Source organism: Cydia pomonella, chromosome 17 (genome assembly GCF_033807575.1).
Source record: "Cydia pomonella isolate Wapato2018A chromosome 17, ilCydPomo1, whole genome shotgun sequence".
NCBI lineage: Eukaryota > Metazoa > Arthropoda > Insecta > Lepidoptera > Tortricidae > Cydia > Cydia pomonella.
In genome coordinates, this window is record NC_084719.1 from 7,915,612 (window position 1) to 7,938,257 (window position 22,646).

At 44.9% G+C, this 22,646-nt stretch overlaps 1 protein-coding gene across 5 annotated transcripts in view; it reads right to left on the reverse strand.

The window, feature by feature from the left end:
- Positions 1-246: 246 nt before the first annotated feature.
- LOC133526879 (ral GTPase-activating protein subunit beta) overlaps positions 247-22,646 on the reverse strand; it is a 33,824-nt gene continuing 11,424 nt past the window's right edge. For 2 of the 5 annotated variants that reach the window (XM_061863709.1, XM_061863711.1), the window contains 21 exons: positions 20,857-20,994; positions 19,764-19,859; positions 18,543-18,671; positions 18,167-18,244; positions 16,034-16,199; positions 15,530-15,739; positions 14,730-14,938; positions 12,930-13,007; positions 11,627-11,761; positions 10,363-10,584; positions 9,333-9,439; positions 8,901-9,066; positions 8,263-8,440; positions 5,559-5,688; positions 4,879-4,980; positions 3,947-4,146; positions 3,673-3,820; positions 2,555-2,679; positions 1,665-1,843; positions 1,417-1,503; positions 488-722 (listed from right to left, as the gene is read on the reverse strand). In XM_061863709.1, the coding sequence (XP_061719693.1) occupies positions 496-722; positions 1,417-1,503; positions 1,665-1,843; positions 2,555-2,679; positions 3,673-3,820; positions 3,947-4,146; positions 4,879-4,980; positions 5,559-5,688; positions 8,263-8,440; positions 8,901-9,066; positions 9,333-9,439; positions 10,363-10,584; positions 11,627-11,761; positions 12,930-13,007; positions 14,730-14,938; positions 15,530-15,739; positions 16,034-16,199; positions 18,167-18,244; positions 18,543-18,671; positions 19,764-19,859; positions 20,857-20,994 (3,110 nt within the window). In that variant the 3' untranslated portion in view covers positions 488-495. The other 3 variants (XM_061863710.1, XM_061863712.1, XM_061863714.1) reach the window with 3 other exon arrangements.

The following is a 22,646-nucleotide window of genomic DNA, read 5'->3' on the forward strand; positions in this document are numbered from 1 at the left end:
TGTGGAATGTAACTCACAGGTCGGTGTTGAGGCGGATGGGGCGCGCCAGGTAGCGCGCGGCGCGGCGCAGGCACGCGGGCAGCAGCGAGGGCGCCACCAGCGCGCCGTCGCACAGCACGCCCGCCGCGCGCGGCACCGTGTGCACGAGCAGCAGCCCCGAGCGCCGCGGCGACACGCACACGCAGTGCGCCTCGTGCCGCCGCCACGGGAGGCCCGTCTCGCAGTAGCGGAGCAGCTCGTCTGTGGAATGTAACTCACAGGTCGGTGTTGAGGCGGATGGGGCGCGCCAGGTAGCGCGCGGCGCGGCGCAGGCACGCGGGCAGCAGCGAGGGCGCCACCAGCGCGCCGTCGCACAGCACGCCCGCCGCGCGCGGCACCGTGTGCACGAGCAGCAGCCCCGAGCGCCGCGGCGACACGCACACGCAGTGCGCCTCGTGCCGCCGCCACGGGAGGCCCGTCTCGCAGTAGCGGAGCAGCTCGTCTGTGGAATGTAACTCACAGGTCGGTGTTGAGGCGGATGGGGCGCGCCAGGTAGCGCGCGGCGCGGCGCAGGCACGCGGGCAGCAGCGAGGGCGCCACCAGCGCGCCGTCGCACAGCACGCCCGCCGCGCGCGGCACCGTGTGCACGAGCAGCAGCCCCGAGCGCCGCGGCGACACGCACACGCAGTGCGCCTCGTGCCGCCGCCACGGGAGGCCCGTCTCGCAGTAGCGGAGCAGATCGTCTGTGGACATTGCCAACACAATCATAGTCGACATAGGTACAGCAGAGTCGCCATGTAAGGGTGAAAATTCCGTATTAGACCATTTCTTTAAAAAATGCCCATTATCTTAAATTATGTTTTTTTCTTCTATTAGGATCGAACAGAACAATACAATTATAAAACAGGGTCGCCATGTAAGGGCGAGAGAACACGTATTGTTTATAAACTAGTTAGCTTAATTTGTGTTTTCGTTGGCGTTTATTCTTTTATCAAAATATAAAGGCATTAATTAACCCTTGGGACGCCTAGTGCCTGATCCGGACAAGTCCTGTCAATTGCCGGAGGGTCTTAACTTATTGTACCCGTTAACTGCCTAGTCCCTGATCTGTACAAACTGTCTCAACAGCCTTGTGCCTTATCAGTCACCAAATTTATTCCATCATATTTTTTACAATTTTGAGATCTAAACACTTACAAATAGAGTTTTATATGACATGCATTTTAATGCAGTTTAAGTCGCGGCAGACAACGGGCGTACGCGAGCATATCCGGCGTTTGAGGGGGATGGGACGAATCCGGCACTGGGCATCTGACGGGTACAAGTACGTTTGTCAGTTCGGCGTTCCAGGGTGGTCAAATGTAATTCCTGGGATTTCGATATTCTAATTTGTATTAAATTCAATTTCTAAGTCCAAATTTACGTAAATTGTCTTACCGATTGGTAGATTCAGATGATCTTCAAAATCTTCCAACCAGATAACCAGAATCTTCGTCGTGAAGTCACGATTACGCCTACCGCTTCCTGAAACAAAGTTGATGAATAATTGTTTAAAACCACCTGGCAACATTTTTGTAAAATCTGCCCACTGAACGGTTGTCCCAACCAAAGATGCAACTGTCTAATATGGGTTTAAGCTATTATTGTTCTTAGATATTATTTTAATTATAATTGTATATTTTTACCCGTCAGCTGTGCGCCTGGTTGCTTGTCAAGGTCGAGCGACAGCGCACGCACTTTCTCGTTGAGACTGGAACGGCCTCGCTCCGCCTTGTCGGACTCGCTGATGCTTCGCTCGTAAGACGGCGCGCCTGAGCTGTTGCTCGACACGTCCCAGCACGAGCCTGCCGCCTTTTCTGAACTCCTGGTCAAAAGATGGTGGATTTGGGTTAAAATATCCACTTTTCGCACGTTTATGAATTAATTCGATTTATAGAAATTGCTATATATTTTGACATTGCTTGACACCGTACCGTAAGTAAGTACCGTAAGTAGGTTGAGGAACGGTTGCTATATATAATTGTTGGTTGATATAAAAATTACTTATTTTAGACTTTTTTCCCGATTCAGAATTTATCAGTATCACACTACAGATAACAAGCAAAAAATCAATTAAGTGATGGATTATATCGTAACATATCCCTTCGTCAGGTATTTTAACCTAGCCCGGATTCTACGTTCATCGAGCCGGGATTGATCTGATCTTACACGGCCCATTACCCGTAGGTTATTCATTCTTATCAATAATAACCACGCACGAATCACACGGACATACATCGGGCCAATTCGAGTTTAGTTATCAGATCTCATTCCAATATGATATTGATCTGTCAGTGTTAAAATTGACGTTTTTGGTTGAAGGTTGACATAATGCGCAATTCCTCTTGTCAGATATCTGTTAGATATCAGCCTGATAACCAAATCATATCTAACGTCAAAGTGACATTGATTGCCCCAAAGGCAGCTACTTCTGTTATCAAAAGGAATGATGTCAGATCCATGTTAAATCAGTATCACATTATATTGTTAGAATTGGCCTGATAGTGCATGGTGGGTAATGTTATAATGTACTCACCTGGCCGACAGACAGTTGCCGTCGGTATCAGATTTTACGTCACTCTTGTCATCCGTGTCGACCACCTCGTGCCCTGACGGCACCACGAACGCGATCTCGTTGCTGGAGTCGGACCAGTAAAGTACCTGCAACACAAAGCGCAATTATAACACGAACAAACTCAATATTATTATTACTATATTATTTTCCTAAAGAGCATTGGCTGGGCGGAGCTGGAGGCCACGATGTGTTTAATGGGTACCATCATCATCCACATCATAAGAGCCTTCTCAGAAGTCGAGTAATTAGTTCATTTACGTCATTCGAGGATTATACACTAAGGAGGATTAATTACTAAAACAAACGATTTATGAAATTTTAAAAATCAACTCAGAAGTTAAAACGCTGGAAGAGAAGACACAGGTAATAGGCTAGATGATTTTTTATTATTAATGGTATCAATCGTTCAGGTTCGTTTTTAGAATCAAATGTCTATATGGGAGCCATTGCATTAAAGCAATACAAAAGTCAGAAATGATAGTCAAAGTCCGACAGTCGTACTTCACTCGCGAAACGCTCCCAACAAAACGATAAGCAAACGTGACGTCACGGTCACTGAGAGCCCATCTTGAAGTATGAAAAACATTAAAATTGCGATTTTGTCGGTGAAATATTGCGTTTATGTATATATTTGCTGTAAAATATTTTTTTGGACAAAATGTAACGAATTGAATGATACCCTTACTTTATTCCTTTTCGGAAATTATAAAACCTGTAATTTTGAAACTTTCAGGTCCTATTACTTTTTTATCATTTCCATATATTATTTTAATAACCACATTATTGCGATAAATTGCTCATTTGCTATCTATTTTACTAGATTTTATTATAAAATTCAACATGTGTCAACATTCCTATAGGCATACTCAATACTCAGATAAATCCACATACCGCGAAAGTCATAAACCTTTCTGTCACCTATCTCTATGCTCAACATTTTAGAAATCTTACAAAAATTTATGCTTGACATCCAATCGGTTATATTGCAAATGAATTCTAGTATTGTCTCCTTAAAGGAATGCACACTATGAGTATTTGAGCTGCAACATACGAGTATATTTATAAAAACTCGAAGTTACCTGCTCCCTGCCGTCGTAGATGGAAGGAGTCTTGTCCTCGGCGGGGGCGGGCGGTGGGGCGGACAAGTACTCGGGCTGCGCGTCGTAGCTCGTGGCCACGTGGCCCGTCCAGCCCGGGTGGCCGCGGACGCGTACTGGTTTGCCTAGCCTAGAGGCAGGGACAATTGTTAAAGCTGAAGATATCATTCAAATTCGCCTGCAAGAGTTTTAAGCCCCGTGATTAGTTGGGTAGTGTAAAGTTTAAATAAGATAGCATCAGGTAAGATGAGCGTACCCGCGCAGCATCCTGGCGAAGGCAGCGGGCGGCGGGCTGCGCGCGTTGGCCACGATGTGGGCGGCGGCGCGCTGGCCGGCGCGCGCGAGCAGCACGTGCACGGTGAGCGCGGTGCGCGCGCCGCTCGCGTCCACGCGCCGCAGCGCCGCCGCGAACCCCGGCGCCGCGTCGTCCAGCGCCACTAGCCGCGGGCCCAGGCCCTACTCATACAATCGGGTTAAGGTGGTTCGCTTTCCATCCAAGAAACAATTGCCTTTATTAAGTCATTACACACTATAACTTCATAAATATGTGCGCATCTACCTACTTTCGAATAGAAATTGCCGCTAAATTGATAGAAAAACTTTGTTTCATTCAGAAATCACGGAAAAAAACGTTATACGTTTTATCAATGTAACACCAAAATAACGTTGTTTGCATGATTTCTGTATGAAACAAAGTTTCTCTATCAATTTAGCGCAAACTAATATTCGGAAGTAGATAAATGCGCACATATTTATGTAGTAGCAGAATGAATTACCATAGCCCTTATCGGGAAAACGAAGTCTATTGACACACGTCCCCGAATTGACGTAACATTAAATGATGCAAAAAATTGAATGGGCAAGTTATTTCGATTTCGTTTTGTACAAGACAAGTGCTGAGATGTTTTTCCCGAGCTATCAAAGCAAGTATAATTTTTTATTGATTATGTTTATAATGACTTCTAATTAAGTCCTAGTAAGTAATACTTATAAGTATTGCAAATAAAATAAAATAGATTCGGCCCCCGAAAAGGAAGCAAAGGCCTTCAGGTCTAAAAGTTTGGAGACCCCTAAATTAAAGCATGACGGTATTCGCTCCAACTCCTAAGCTTAGTGACACATGTAAGTTAAAATAATGCAAATATCTCTGATGGCTGATAGAACGTATACAGAATATGCTTTCGTTACCTTTCTCTCCCCGCCGATGTTGAGATAGCCGAAGTGCGACAAGAATAATCGCGCCGTCTGGAACTCCGTCACGGGCTCCGGCGGTACGCACTCTTCTGGCACCTGTATAAATAATTGTCCAGTAGGCATTCTTTGTATTGCAAAAACATAAAAATAACACGGCTGATAGACAGTTAACTTGAGATACTACAAATTCATTCATTTAAACTGCCTGCCATTTTGTTATTCTAAGTTCTTTGATAGTTTGCGTTAAGAAAAGATAAGCCCTTGACTTGACGAAATGTAAAAAATCATTTCGGCCTGGGCATCGGTTTAGCACAAAGTAATTAAAAAGGTTTTTTGTTGATTAGCCTGATTTAGTGTCCCACTGCTGGGCTAATTAAAAACGTAACTCTTGAATTCATGTAAGAACCAATCAATCAAAATAACCTAAAACCTAAATAGCCGCCACCTAAACAGTCAGTGCAAGTTTTGCGAACGTGAGTAATTTAAACGCCCTGTAGAAATTTCATCAATAAACGACAGTATGGCACTTTAAAAAAGAAGAGTACTTACAAGTTTTTAAAGAATCGGCAACACACATGTAATGCCGTTGAAGTCACAAGCGTTGGCAATAGATATCAATCAGGCTGACTGTATTTGTGTAACTGTCGTGGCATTAAAAAGAGTAAGTAACTTACCGCGTTATTTTCGCTCTCCTGAACACGTTTCTCGACGGCGGCCTGTTGTTCCAACAGCTTGAATAGCGTGGGCGCCTCCGGGTCGTTCAGTTGGCGCAACACCGCTTCCAGGCTTGGGAATGCACTGTCACTGTACCAAAAAATGGGAAATATATACCCTCTAAATAATTTAGACAAGCATTTTTAAGGGATTATTAAGACAAAAAAATATAGACGACCATTCATTGGTGTAAAACAGACTCATAGCGGAAGTATATAGGTAAAAGCATAAAAATACCAGGCTAAGATTTTTTGTCAGGTCCGCAAAACAAACTCAACACACCTAAACCTTACCCTTGTTGTCCGTCCAATAAGGTCCGTCCGATTAACTAATTTGTATACGATGGTACAGTCGACGTCTAAGATATGATTACACTTTTGCACCTTAGGAGGCCTTTGAAATAAGACGAAAAATGTAAACATACTCGTATCTGTGATTTGACAGTACCTAAATATTTGCATTGCTGCGATTTATTGTCACGTTATTCGCGCACCTCATTGCCCGTCTTCAGGACTAATTTCAGACATGTAGGACGCTCTGTCAGCTGTCGGACCGACAATTATTGTTTGTGTGCTTATACTCGTACGTGCCGCGGAAGCAGGGACGGCGCGCCTAAATACACCCCGCGGCCCAACATGTGGATCCGATATCGGATCGGACAATGGAAAAACGGTCTTATCACGAAGACAGAAGGTCCACCAATGAGTGACCTGCGCTCACACGGCGCACGGCGGCGGCGCTGGGGGCAGCGGGCGGCAGACGGGCGGCGCGCGCGGGGGCGGCTCCAGGATGTCGACGGCCGCGTGTGACCTGGTGTACTGTACTCACACGGCGCACGGCGGCGGCGCTGGGGGCAGCGGGCGGCAGACGGGCGGCGCGCGCGGGGGCGGCTCCAGGATGTCGACGGCCGCGTGTGACCTGGTGTACTGTACTCACACGGCGCACGGCGGCGGCGCTGGGGGCAGCGGGCGGCAGACGGGCGGCGCGCGCGGGGGCGGCTCCAGGATGTCGACGGCCGCGTGTGACCTGGTGTACTGTACTCACACGGCGCACGGCGGCGGCGCTGGGGGCAGCGGGCGGCAGACGGGCGGCGCGCGCGGGGGCGGCTCCAGGATGTCGACGGCCGCGTGTGACCTGGTGTACTGTACTCACACGGCGCACGGCGGCGGCGCTGGGGGCAGCGGGCGGCAGACGGGCGGCGCGCGCGGGGGCGGCTCCAGGATGTCGACGGCCGCGTGTGACCTGGTGTACTGTACTCACACGGCGCACGGCGGCGGCGCTGGGGGCAGCGGGCGGCAGACGGGCGGCGCGCGCGGGGGCGGCTCCAGGATGTCGACGGCCGCGTGTGACCTGGTGTACTGTACTCACACGGCGCACGGCGGCGGCGCTGGGGGCAGCGGGCGGCAGACGGGCGGCGCGCGCGGGGGCGGCTCCAGGATGTCGACGGCCGCGTGTGACCTGGTGTACTGTACTCACACGGCGCACGGCGGCGGCGCTGGGGGCAGCGGGCGGCAGACGGGCGGCGCGCGCGGGGGCGGCTCCAGGATGTCGACGGCCGCGTGTGACCTGGTGTACTGTACTCACACGGCGCACGGCGGCGGCGCTGGGGGCAGCGGGCGGCAGACGGGCGGCGCGCGCGGGGGCGGCTCCAGGATGTCGACGGCCGCGTGTGACCTGGTGTACTGTACTCACACGGCGCACGGCGGCGGCGCTGGGGGCAGCGGGCGGCAGACGGGCGGCGCGCGCGGGGGCGGCTCCAGGATGTCGACGGCCGCGTGTGACCTGGTGTACTGTACTCACACGGCGCACGGCGGCGGCGCTGGGGGCAGCGGGCGGCAGACGGGCGGCGCGCGCGGGGGCGGCTCCAGGATGTCGACGGCCGCGTGTGACCTGGTGTACTGTACTCACACGGCGCACGGCGGCGGCGCTGGGGGCAGCGGGCGGCAGACGGGCGGCGCGCGCGGGGGCGGCTCCAGGATGTCGACGGCCGCGTGTGACCTGGTGTACTGTACTCACACGGCGCACGGCGGCGGCGCTGGGGGCAGCGGGCGGCAGACGGGCGGCGCGCGCGGGGGCGGCTCCAGGATGTCGACGGCCGCGTGTGACCTGGTGTACTGTACTCACACGGCGCACGGCGGCGGCGCTGGGGGCAGCGGGCGGCAGACGGGCGGCGCGCGCGGGGGCGGCTCCAGGATGTCGACGGCCGCGTGTGACCTGGTGTACTGTACTCACACGGCGCACGGCGGCGGTGCTGGGGGCAGCGGGCGGCAGACGGGCGGCGCGCGCGGGGGCGGCTCCAGGATGTCGACGGCCGCGTGTGACCTGGTGTACTGTACTCACACGGCGCACGGCGGCGGCGCTGGGGGCAGCGGGCGGCAGACGGGCGGCGCGCGCGGGGGCGGCTCCAGGATGTCGACGGCCGCGTGTGACCTGGTGTACTGTACTCACACGGCGCACGGCGGCGGCGCTGGGGGCAGCGGGCGGCAGACGGGCGGCGCGCGCGGGGGCGGCTCCAGGATGTCGACGGCCGCGTGTGACCTGGTGTACTGTACTCACACGGCGCACGGCGGCGGCGCTGGGGGCAGCGGGCGGCAGACGGGCGGCGCGCGCGGGGGCGGCTCCAGGATGTCGACGGCCGCGTGTGACCTGGTGTACTGTACTCACACGGCGCACGGCGGCGGCGCTGGGGGCAGCGGGCGGCAGACGGGCGGCGCGCGCGGGGGCGGCTCCAGGATGTCGACGGGCCGCGCGCACGCCGCGCCGCCGCCACGAGCGCCTGAGCGAGGGGCACCGCGGTTGCTCATGGACCACGCGAAGCGGCCCCAGCCGCAGCGGATGATCACTTCGGTCAAAAATACATAATACAGACACATACTGATAGAGGTGGTGGTGGTATAGTGGTGGTGTTTATAAAACTAGTCATGATGTTGAAGTGTCAGTGTGATTAGCATGCTTAAGTAATACGTAGTGTCAGGGGTAATTATAAGAGAAAATTAATATTTTAGACATAATTAATTACCAAGAACAAATAAAAATAAAACAATAATACTATTAGTAAAGACTAAATTCAGTAACCGTGAGGGACTCCCAAACTTATGCTTCTACAAACAGTATGTTTTTAAATTAATTTTGAAAAAATGGTCAATTTCATGGGACTTACGCAGAGGCAGCACCCGCCAGGGGGTATAAGGGCTATTGAGAGTTGAAGGAATCTAAAATGAACTAGGGTAACTAGGCTATTGGGTGAAAGCAATGGACTAAATATTGGGCTATTGAATTATTTATTATCTCCAGATTCTTACCGATAAGGGTAGGTTGCGGTTCCTGGCTGTTGGCTAGCGGTTCTTCTAACAACGACAGAAGAATATTGCCATCGGCGACGTAATGCCGCAGGCGACCGTGCCCCAGCGCAGATAACCACCGCTCGTCCAATCGGCACCAACCGGTTCCCGGTGATTCCGATCCCACCTAAATAAATTGTATGTCAGGATCAGGATTTGTCATGAACTTTGTCAGGATCTATATGAGATGACTTCAGACAAATTTGACCTTTGAATCTCAGAGTGATACATTATGCGGTAAGTTTTGTCGTAAAAAGTTAACGCTTGAGAATCCAGTGACCATACTCGTAAGACATGGCGCAGTACATCGCCATCTATTCCAGCTGTCAAACTAGAGGTGCAAAGTCAATCTTTTTTACTATCACTAAGTCTTTGGTACATAGTTTATCTTACCTGTTCCAAAATGAGCATCAGTAAGGATTCCGCTGCGTCGCGCACTCTCATAGAAACAGGTTTCAGTTCCTTCTCATCCTTCATCTTTGGTTGCTCGCCAGATTTGCCTAGAATAACATGATTGATTTTCAATTGTTTTATTTCCCTTAGGCTGCATCCGTCAGATGTACGAAGACGCGTAGCGTGGGATGTGTTTGTTAAAAACTAATAGAATCACTTCATCTTTTTTACTCACTCAGCATGCAGTGATTCTGTTGGTGGAAACCAGCCTTAAGTTGTATATTATTTTTATTATTTTGGTAAACTTTCGACAATCGTCGATGAGGTCCTGCTATGTCTGATATTGATATGTTAGCAACAATATAGACAGGGTTTCTAAAACGCTTAAAAGTAAAGGTTGGCAGGAAGCCTACACCAGGTATGTATGAAACTCAAGTCACTCACAGCTAATAGTCGCAGACACCAGTGTTTTCCAGCAATGACACAGGAATAAGATAAATCGAACACCAGTAAATCAGTATTTACTCCTCATTCGGTTATTTCACTTATTCTCTCGTCCCTATGCATGACAATTGCGACTGGACAGTACACAGCTACGTCATAATTCCACTAGAATGAAGTCTTTACCTCACAGCTCACTCTGGCTAAGCTCCTCTGACATTCTCAGTCTTTAGTGTCTCCAGGCACTAGTGTAGTAGTAAGTAATTAAGCGTAAAAAATAAACGATGCGTAGCTCATAAGTTACATATTGTAAATAGTTTTACAGTGCATATGGTGCTACTTTACCGCACTAGTGCGAAAAATAGCATATTACGTTACTGTGTCGAACATTTAAAAGGCCATATGTACTGTAAAACGTTGTACGATACATGTGCGAATAAGTTATTCGCAACTCGTGTCGATTTAAAACACTCCCTTCGGTCGTGTTTTAATTTATTGCCACTCGTTTCGAATTTCCAATTTTTGCACTTGTATCGTTGTAAACCCACTATTGACAAATAAATAATGATTAATTGAGTAATTCACTCACCCTGGCTCTTGGTGCCCGAGATGCCCAGCTCCACCACCTCCATGAGCGCGGCCAGGCAGTCCGGGTCGGCCAGCAGCGCGGGGCACAGCCAGGAGGCCAGGCAGGAGTACGCGGCCACCACGCACGAGTGCAGGTCACGCGAGTGCGCGGGAGGGGGGCGGCTGCATTGGATGCTGATGTAGTCGCAGATCCAGCGGACGGCGCGCTTGCGCTCTATCGCTTCTGACGTTACGTTCAACATATGTTTAGTTAGTCAAAGGAACACTGAGGCCCAGTTGTAAACCATGAAACTTCACATACAATAAAATGGTAGACGGATAGGTGCAACCAATCCTAAGGGCACAGGCCCTTCACAATGTCCAAGTAAAGTTCTGAATTAGCTTCTTGCCACTTAAAATAAAGTCATAGTTGGCGTTTCGCAATTTTCAAATAAGCTTAACTACTACACTATATTTATTTATACTTAATGATATCTAATGTACCACATGTTCTTGTGAATAAATTTTCATTTATTCATTTAACTGGTAGATAAATACCTTTACAACGTAATATATTTTTATCTGGCAGTTAATTTATTTGTTTATTAGCTACCTTATACTTTACTAGGACATTGTGAAACAGGCCCAAAGACACGCAAAGTACTGCAAAATATAAGCCGCCTCTCTATCAGATGTTAAAGCGGCTAAAATATTCAGAATGATTCGTCGTCTTACTATGTTTGTGTAATTTGAAGCTTTCAATGACATATAGAGTTCATCACTTACCGATCACAAAATCTAGTGAGCGTGAAAACATAGAAAACTGTTTATATTTCAAACAACATGTATTTTCTTATATTATATAACACTACTGTTACTTTATCATGCTTTTTATGTAAATTAAAAAAGTCGGGGCTTTAGGATGGATCAAAACTGGGTCGCCACTGAATTGAAATTATTGATGTACATCAATATGTAGAAAAGGGGCCGTGCGTGTCAGAGGGACTGCCATCTAATGGCCTGAATTAGAAACGAACTATACATTGACTGTGACATTGAGGCTGCGCACCAGAGCAAGTGCTGCCCTCTGCAGTTCACGAATATTTTCTTGTGCATTACAGGTGTAGGTTCTGCCATCTTGTGGCATTGGAAGCTTAAATTTGACATTTACACTTCGCGCCAATATATAGAGGCTCCGGTGCTGCCCTCTACGGTTCATACACCCTATTTGTGTTAAAATCTACAATCATTAACTAAGTACGCTTACAGTCTTGTTCAGAACGTACCTGGTTTAGCAGAGTGCAGCTTAGCCAGGCCAGAGAGCAGTTCCAACGCGGCCAGCGACACCTGCAAGTCTCCCTTCCACGAGGAGATGAGGCGGTGGCACACTAAGTACGTGGCACGCACCACCAGTGCCGCACCTGACATTCGGATAAAAATTACGAATTGATATCAGTATCACACAGGAAACATACATTTCATGTAAGATACCTGTGCCTAAGAAGGCTCGGTTCTTAATCTTGCCTACTTTCAAATTTTAATAATCATATTAGTGTGAATGGGTTCGCTTTCGCTACTACCATAGACAAAACTGCAAGTTCGTATTAAATATAAGAAAAAAATGATGGGCCTACTTAGGCGCAGGTCTCTTCATAACAGCGGGATTATCTATCTGTAACAGATACATGCGTTTCAAATTGTTTGTTTTTATTTACCATCATTATATATTTAGTTACGTAATTAATTTAATCTTTTACAACTTTAAGTCAATCTAGGTAAGGTTATGATAGTAACTAGGTACGTGAAAATGTTATTAAGGTTAAAATAAATTCGACATATTCACTCAAAGAAACACCAAGTTGCATTCAAACTATTACTATACGTTAATTATAAGTGAACACACGGCATTTAAATCATTCTACGCGTAACCTAATAGATTATGCAGTATAACTTAGAAGATCGTAATTTATCATATCAATAACAAGCAAGCAATGGTAACAACAAAAAAATATACACAAAATGTAATTAATGTTCACGAGACTTGTCAAGAAAAGTTCGTTACTTTAGGACCGACGTTTGATTATACAGATAATGATATTGATAATAGCATTATTTTATTTGTTTGGCAGCTAGGCGAAGTCTCTCGAATATGTGAATGGAAATTAGGGACTAAGTACGTATTCTTTGTTCATAGTTTAGACAAAGATATAATACGACCCGTAGAGCCAAATATTGTAGTTATCACACTGACAGTAATGTGCAGTACGTTTTGCGGTAACTATACTCTAACTAGGTTGTCATGCGCTAACGTTTGACAGTGCAATTGCCTTATTTATAAAACCATCTAGAACGTGTCATTCACGAAGACGCGTGCCTTAACTCGTAATATCATGTTATTAAAGGTTAGATTTGACAAATCTGCGCGTCATTGTGGATGACACGAACTATACATCGCCATCTATTTCATCTGACAAAATTTAGTTTGCGGATATAATTTACACTATGCGTATTCTTAGCGTGTTTAGAGAATAGTAGCGTATCTGTACAATCAAACATTGCCCCTTAACACATGCAGTAAAAGGAGGTTACCGAAAAGCGGCGACGCCGGGTCCAGGTCGGTGACGAGGTCGTCCAGCGAGGGCTCCGCCGCGCCGCCGTCGGAGCGCGCTAGCGGAGTGGACGGTGGTCACAACACAACGGTGGCAACGTAAAATAAAATATGTATGTGAAAAACTGGCTCGAGGAATCCGACAGTTACTAGCTAAGCTCATTTTTTTTTTACAAAAAAATAGTCAATGTAACTTTATTTAATGAAATGAATATAACAGCTTATTTTTATTTTTGATTCAATACATCTTAGATTAGGTTATTTATAACATGAATATAAAAGCAGAGGCGGCGTTAGGCGTGGGCGACGTGGGCCACCGCCTACGGCCTCGCGTACTAGTACCTATATCTCGGACACACCGTAAAAATGTTCGTTATTTCTTGCGGCACCAGAGGGCCTCGTTAAAAGTACCTTGCCCATATAAAATTTTGGTCTTGCCCCGCCACTGTATAAAAGTAAAATACAAAAACACATACAAAAACAATACAAAATACTTATAAATACATTATAAAAAACCTAACCTAGGGCGCCGGGCGAGAAACCCAACAGCTTATTTAATATTATTAATAGCAAAATTGTTACTAATAATTAAAAATTATTTTGTGACACCACTCGCAGGTCAGAATCTAGACTCTAGATCAAATAAATGGTGGTTTGCATTGCGTGTCTTTTTATAATGTTTCATTTCATATAATTAACAAATATGTATATATTTTAAGGTAATTTAAGGCACTTGTTTGTATTGTGTGAATGTAAACACGCATGCATACGCTCACCCGTACAATGTTAACTTATTTACTCCTAATTCTCATGTAAGTGAATTGTAAAAAAATCTTCTGAGAAATAAATTCTTTAAACCGAAATTCAAAACTTGAATTGTACCATTTTCTGATTTTATATCGTATAAAAGACATCTAGTTACAATCTGTCGGTTTCCTCGGGTCATCAGTGTATGTTTTTAGCCAGGTCTAACCCATCCAACTATGCTGCAAATCTCACTTAGAGAAAAACTGTAAAGTAAAACGTAATCTACTTGTTGCAGAGAGTTGTAAAAAATACAAGGATTAAATGTTTGTGATTTTTATGAGTTCCATTCGCGTTTTTTTTTTAATAATAGGTATATATTTCTGACTCAATAACTGGCTAAAAACATTGTTAAATACTACCCATTCCCTTCGAGATGGCCGTTGCATAATGACGTCACAGTCATGTTATAGTACTACGCCGGCCTGAATTGCGGCGTGGTGCGGGGGGAGGTAACGGCCAACTTGAATCGAACGGTCAGTAAACAATGTTAGAATATTGGTGTTTTAAAAAAAAGTATCTTCCTCAATGTTTACTTGGATTTAAAGTGTAGCTTGAGGTGTAAGTAGCAGAAAAATGTAAGATGATAATATAGCGTGGAGGCATAGCTAAAAGGTAGGGTAGCTCTTTATGTATTTACAAGACTGATAGTGATTGATTGATAAGATTCAATATAAGAGCAACATAAAAAGAACATGTGTACTGGATATAATTTAAGTTTCATTGAATAAATTTTAATATAAATTTAAATTTTGACGTTTTTTTTATTCATAAGAAAATAGTGTGTCAAACTCAAAAACAAAATCTTAAATCAAAATAATATTTTCTCCAGATGGCATTAAAGTTTATATTCTCATATAATACCACCACAAATTGAATAGCAAATGTTCATATGAGAAGGAATTTCGTTATCTATACGTTCATAGAAGAATGTCCTCAAAAGTACCAGGACCACATAACACATAGTTAGCCCTTACCTTTGTAATCAGTGCTATGCGACATAGTCGAGCCAGGCGGCGCGCTATGCGCCTTGCTCGCCGTCGATGCCTGCGCGTTATGCCTCACACACAGGTACAAAGCGCTCAGTAAAGGCACTGCTAGTGCGTCTGAGGTCTCAACTTGGACTGCAGTAACGCAGATTAGGGAGATCTTGCCGCGGGCGTAGTCGCCTAGTGTCATGCCGGCGCTGTAAGGGAAAGTGTGTCGTGTTTGATGGTGATATGGTTCAGAATTGTATACGTATCGTTGTCAAAGTTGAGGTTACGCACACAACTGCAAAATTGACCAAAGAGCTTTTTCAAGATCAACTCATTCGTTTGTTCGCTACGTTTTTGCAATTACTTTTATTGCAATCGTTGTGCGAAACCGTTCACCTCTACTCTGCTACCGACACCTAAGATGCGACTCGCTTGGATGTCACAGTCGGCGGCCGATCGTAAATGTAATTTTATTTATATTTAATTTTAATGTGACATGTTTTATTTATTTAGAAATGTAACTTTTGTAACTACGTTATCGTAATGTTTTGACGATATGGAACACATTAAATCAAAATATAGGTGGGAAAGGTTCGTTATGTTGCTTCAGATGCCCGAAGGGCAAACTGCCCAGAAATAGGAGCCCGGAATGATTTTCACAATTCACGATATGCCTAGGAATTTCATGATCTGCCTGATTTTACGATCAGCCGTCGACATAGATTCAAAATATTATCGTATTCTGCCTTCATGATGCAACGAGTACCAGTATAACATAACTATGTAAGAGTTTTACTTACTACTCATTGCATCCAGGGAACTCCGGAACCGGCAGCCCCTTATAATGGTGAGGAAAGGCGACCAAAGACAACAACGCACTGATGGCTGCCTTGCGCAGCTCTCGCTTGTCTATGGAACCGCACTCTAGTTTCGGCTCTCGCTCTGTTAAGATGTGCTCCAGAGCTGTGATAAAGTCGGGGACTAATACTAGTACGCCGTCCAGGTCCAATCTGTAAAGGAAATATGAAGTTACTTTATGAATAGCGATTTTATGTCTTAAGAAATAAGAATGAAAGTTAAATAACAAATCACTTGAAAAGCTCAGTGGCCCTACCGTGAAAATCGTATTTGTATATTTGTTATATCGTTTGAATATGCAAGAGCGATAGAGTGGCAAATAACGAAATATCGATTTTCGTTTTTCGCAGTAGGCCCTCAAACTCATTTAGCACTATAGTGGAATATGTGGACTTCAATAAAAATTAGACTCTATGAGTCAAGCATTAAGCATCAAACTTGTTTACCTGAATATATCAGGAGCATTGAGTACTACAGCAGGCGCAGTAGGCGGGTCTCTCAGTCCGCGGTGGATGGCGGCGTAGCAGCGGGCTAGGTACTGTGCTGAAACTTCTTCGCGACACTGCTTGGAGCAAAGTACGCGGCATAGGGCTCCTAGGGCTTCGGCGCGACCTGCAAAAATATATGTAGGTTAGAATTCTTCTTTATCGTTATGCGCTCACGGTACTTTTGGATGTAACAATTGTAAAACTTATCGTGGATTTATCTGCAGCTTACGACACGGTATGGCGGCATGGCCTACACTACAAATTAATGAAAGCTGTCCCCTGTCGAAGAATCACCAGCCTAATAATCAGTATGTTATGTAATAGGGAATTTGTCGTCCATCTAGGAGATAAGCAGAGTCGTCCTAGAAAACTACACAACGGCCTACCACAGGGATCCACACTGGCGCCACTGCTGTTTAATCTGTACACCCATGACCTCCCAGAAACAGCGTCCAGAAAATTTGTCTATGCTGATGACATTGCTTTAACCCACCAGCACAGCACTTTTGAATCGTCCGAAACGCAACTCACCACAGATTTGCAATTACTTAACTTGTACTTTAAAAGGTGGAGATTGGTACCAAATGCTAGCAAGACAGAGATTTCCACATTCCACCTAAATAACAGACTGGCCTCATACACCCCCTCAGTAAACTTTGACGGTAAAACCCTTGTGTACAATCCACAGCCAAAATATCTCGGCGTAACCTTAGACCGCTCTCTTACATACTGTTCCCATCTCTGTAAGTTGAGCAAAAAACTAGGAACCCGTAATAATATTCTGCACAAGCTGACTGGAACTACTTGGGGAGCCAGCGCTGACGTGCTTCGTACGACGGGACTCAGCCTAGTTTATTCCGCTGGTGAATATTGCGCACCCGTATGGCTCAATAGTGCACATGTGGAGAAGGTCGATGTCCAGCTCCGAAAAACCATGCGGTGCATAACCGGTACCATACAGTCCACTCCGACACAATGGCTGCCGGCTCTGAGCCACATTGCCCCGCCTCATCTCAGGAGACAACAAGCCCTGCTAAAGGAAGCAAACAAAATTGCCTCAAATCCAAAGCTACCCGTCTTTTCTGATTTTTTCTGTCCGCCTAGGCTACGCTTAAAATCCCGACGTCCACCGGCCAATACGGCACAGGAACTTAAAGAAAGCAGTTTTAACATCAAGGATAAATGGAGGGAGGACTGGATTGCTAACTTGCCCAGGGCATCCCATGCCAGCTACGATCCTACCAGCAAACCGCAGGGCTTTTCGGCTCCGAGACGGCAATGGTGCCAACTAAATAGACTTCGCACTGAAAGCGGGCGATCCGGAGAATTTATGTTTAAGTGTGGGTGGCGAGATACACCGAAGTGCGACTGTGGAGCACCTGTACAGTCCATTTACCACATTGTCCATGAGTGTCCAAAAAGAAAGTACAAGGGAGATCCTCTGGAGTTACTTAAGCTAAGCGAAAACGCAGCCCATTGGGTGAAGACCTTAGATATTAATTTGTAAATTTGTAAAGCGACCAAGAATTGAAATATGCCATACGACTAAATAAATAAATTGTAAAACTAATGAAATTAATTTGTAAGAATTTTTTACAAGTACTCAGCAATATTTCTATGAAACACGAGTGATAGTTATATTGTCAGATGCGAATAGGGGTGGACAGCCATAAACAATCACTTTATTTTTTTTACTACATCGGTGGCAAACAAGCATACCGCCCGCCTGATGGTAAGCAGCCTCCGTAGCCTATGGACGCATGCAACTCCAGAAGAGTTACATGTGCCTTGCCGACCCTAACACTCCGCACCCTCGTTGAGCTGTGGTAACCTTACTCAGCGACAGGAACACAATACTATGAGTAAGGTCTAGTGTTATTTGATTGCGGTTTTCTGTAAGGTGGAGGTACTTCCCCAGTGGGGCTCTGCTTTAGATCTGGAATGACATCCGCTGTGCCACAGCACAGCGCACCTTAGTACAACCTAGCACACAAAGCGAGATGATATTCATATTGCCCATACCTCTAACAGTTGTTATAAAAAACCTTAGGATGAGATTTGAAGGTTTTTGCCCGTATTTATTTCGTTTACCTGGTTGGTAAGCTGCCATATTGAGCTTGCTCGTGGCATCCGACAATGATGGCGGCGGCGGAGTGCCGTCAGCTCGCTCTGAAAACAAACATTTTTTTAAATTATTTATGTATTTGACCGAATAAAAATATATAATCTCAATTGCGAGAGACAGCATCCCTCAGTGACCGTCCGTTTCTTAGTGTCCGTCCGTCCATCAACTTTCCACAAAAGCTTGTAAGTGACCTAAAATTCTATAGGTACTACTTTTATTAGAAAATGAGTTCAATGTGTATTGCAACCTAGATGCTTTTATGCAAATATGTTCGGTACAAACATAGTGGCATGTATGTACTGAACATATTTGCAACATGTTTATAATTAATTAACAAATTACGTTGATTGTTGTTGTAGGAAGGCGTGGTCCCGATGAGCGCCGCTTCAAACACCCACTCGCCGAACAAATGGAAGATAGAGTTCACCTTCGGACGCAGTGGAGTTAGGGGCGGCTTCTCCGAATCACACACTGGAAAAAAGTCACCGTGTATAATAGTTATTTGTTTTACATTGTTGTTGTTTAACCGCTCGTGCTAATATTGATACCCGAGCAAGCGAAAGATTCCAAAATTGAAGCACGAGCGTAGCAAGTGGTTCTAGAAATGGAATCTTGAGCGTTACGAGGGTTTCAAGGGAGAAAAGTTTAACAAACTTTGTCTCCGAGTGCATGAAATACACATTTTTTCACCACACCAACGTAAGGAAAATACTAACTATGAAATAAAAAATAAAAAAAACAATCTAATCGAAATTAACTTAATAAAAAAAAACATTCTTAATCATCATTTCAAAGTCAATTCTACCAGCTAACATAAAGAAACTACTTAAAATTTGCACCTGATTACTTTGCCCCACATGTGGATAAAATGCAACTTTCTCATTCGTTTTTGAACAATCAAGAGGGACTTTAACAGTTGGTGTGGTGAAAATATTTTTAATGAGAAAGTGTGCATTTTATCCACATGTAGGGCAAATTTTCAGTTGTTTCCTTATGTTAGCTGGTAGAATTGACTTTCAAATGATGATTTTGAATGATAACATTTTTATTACGTTCATTTGGATTTGATTTGGTTTGATTTTTTGGTATTTCATAGTTAGTATTTTCTTCACGTTGGTGTGGTGAAAAATTTTGTGTTTCACTCGGAGGCAAAATTTGTTTGACCCTCGTGCCTTGAAACCCTCGTAACGCTCAAGATTTCATTGCTTTCGCTTGCTCGGGTATCAATATTATCACGAGCGGGTAAACAACAATTTGTAATACAGTCGACAGTTCAGAAATCTGACCTTTTTGCAACGACATTTGTATTCTTAAAGTAAAACAATGCCAGCAAAACGAGATAAAGAATATAAAATATCAGATTTAGGCCGTCATTTTGTAAACTAGTTTATTCCTGTTCAATAAGATGATGACTGTGTTCAGTGACTTTAGTATAAAAGTCGATTAATAATTACTCCAAATAAAGAAGTTATGAAACCCTGAAAGTTGATTTTTCTTCTTATCTCCTTAGTTGGCATATTACTACTTACTACTAATAATGGCAAAGGTACCAGGGTAACATACCTTGCGAGACGATAGAATTAGGTGGCGTCGTAGGCGCGACGCTAGCAGGCCTGCTGCCTCCCGCCGTCAGTCCGATTAGAGATGACCGGGGAGTACCTACACACAAGTTAGTTATAATAACAACCATTACAATACATCTGTCAATCTGACTACAGCGAAACCAGCTTAAGAAGATTCTAAAGTAAAGAGTATGCAGAAGAGAAAATCGTCTTCCCGGATTTGATTGCCGACATAGATATTGCTATACGAGTAGGTACACCGCAATGTTTAGTGATAACTGAATAGTCAAACGTTAAACTTTAATAGACACAGTTACCGCACAATGTATGGGACCTTACAGCGACATGTACTTCAGGTTTTAAATTCGAAGCAAGGATATTTCTTAGTTATTTATGTTCTTTCTACTCGTACTATTAATCGCTCTTTATTCTGAAGGATCCACGAAAATCCGTCTTAAGCGTTAAAGTGTACCTATTCGTAAAAAAAAGAGTTGCAGGGTAAAATGGCATATGGATTCTAATTTAATTCAATTTACATTTATACAATAAAGCAAAAGTCTATGAACTACGTGAACCCGGAATGTGCAAACCAAACAATATACAACACACTACGTTCACAACCAAAACTTTAAACTCATTTGTGCAAAACCAAAAAAACTAAGTATGTAATACACACTTACCTTACTAATAAAGGCTCTATTTTATAATTTTACAAGTAACCACTGGAACTGGCCATACATGCGATTGTCACACGCTTGATATGACAATGGCGACTTGGCGAGACGTCTTTTGACTAGTGCTTGGTTCTTACCAATCTGGAGCTTGTAAAATTATAACTTGAGAATTAGTATTTGCTAGATATATTCAGGGAAGAAAGTCTTTTTTCTGATATGATGATGGTCGCCTGGCCACTGCAGTGCACGATCAAGAAAGGTATACCTCGTCCCTGTCCCTGCCGCCTACCCCCGCTGTAGGTCCTGACCTGACGAGACGCGCGAGAGTCCTGCGTGGGGGGCGTGTCGCGCTCCTCAACTCCACTGTCGCTCTCGCTCCGTGTCTGTGTCCTAATGTACAACAGTTATAGCAGTATATACCTTTCTCAGTCTTGTCCCTAGCCTTGCCAGCCACGCTGTAGGACTTGGCGAGGCGGCGGTGTGCGGGGGGCGTGTCCCCCTCCTCCACGACGCTGGAGCCGCTGACACCCGCTTCCCACCACCGCTCCGAGCCCCGCCCTGTGCCCAATACCCGGCTATACCTCACAAAACCCTACTCACGCTGATGCACAAAATGGATGATGGTTCATTTTGTTTAAGATAATTTGTTTCGTAAAGTTTCGTTTCACCGATTTTTTTACCTGTTAGGCCCTGTTATTAGCTTTGATCATCGTGCAGGTTTGGTCTAAAATATAATAGTATCCGAGTGAATTCAACGAAATGATAACTCTACGAAATATTAGCATTTTCAGAGAGAAAAAAGTACCTAAGCTTAGAGCTCATTCCATACATAAGTTTCCTTACTTTATAAATAAAAAGTTGTATGGTAAATTAATAAGTTTTAAAACTCGCTTAAAAGTTAATCATAAAAGTCAATGGGTTTCTATCGACGTATGGAGTGGGCACTGTAAGCTTACTTATTTCTTTTGGTGAAATGAAATTCTATAAAACAAGGGTAAACCGCGCAATGAAAATGTAGAAATCTTGGTAATGTTTTGAACTGAACTTGAAGACTAGAAAAGCATAATACTACATTTTCTTTACTTTTGGTACTCGAAAGAGCGAAAGTAGAGTACAATCAGTAGCAGATAACGATACGGGTCATATCTTTGGAACCAAGCACCGAGGGAAGATCGTTCTGAGTAGAAATAACATAAGAGTTTCCAAATCTGAATAATTGTGTAGTGTAACTCGAGCGCCACGAAATCGAGCGCTCGAAATTTAAAAATGGCCCCCGTACGTATGTCTTTTTGTACATCTTCCCGTTTTTAACAGTTATATTTTCCCCGCAACATGCATGACACATTGCATCACTGAGGGTCATTCCGGTTAATTATATGCGTTGCACCATGCCAGGACACATTTCAAATACGCCTTGTGGGTGGAAACATGTATGACCCATCGCATATCGCATCGTTATCAAGCTTTGGTTATTCATGACGAATTTATTAAAGTCAGACCAAGCTAACTCGGCAGCGATTTTGACAGCACATACTGTGCAAGTGTTATTTTAAGTGGACACAACGCTGGGATTCGAACCCGGGTCACTAAGCTAGGAGGCATTTAAAAATTCCAATAAAATATGAACGTTTAGCGTAACATTGTTTAGTTTCAAAATCGATGCTAAGTTTACCACGAATTAGAAAATGACATATTTCCTAACGTTTGCGTAACTTAGGTACTTTCTATACATTTCGCTCGCACTAATATGCCAGTACGAGCGAGATGCATAGAAAGTAAGTTACGCAGTAGTTAGCGAATATGTCAGTGTCAATGTATGTATGTTAGTACAGTACGGAGGTCTACATAGTAATGCTTTATTTGTATGTGCCTTTCTAATAAATATAAATTCCGTATAAAACTAAAGTAAAACGGGTAGCTGCAAAAGTATAGGTATTAAATCGTAGAGAGAGGATACACACACAGACAACAAGAATTGTGTATAGACATGAAACTTTCGGCGTCATTTCATTATACATATAACATTTTTGTCTCCATATTTTAGGGTTCCGTACCCAAAGGGTCAAACTGAGACTTCGCTGTCCGTCCGTCCGTCCATCTGTCTGTCACCAGGCTGTATCTCATGAACCGTACCCAAAGGGACCCTATTACAAAGACTCCGCTGACCGTCCGTCCGTCCGTCCGTCTGTCACCAGGCTGTATCTCATGAA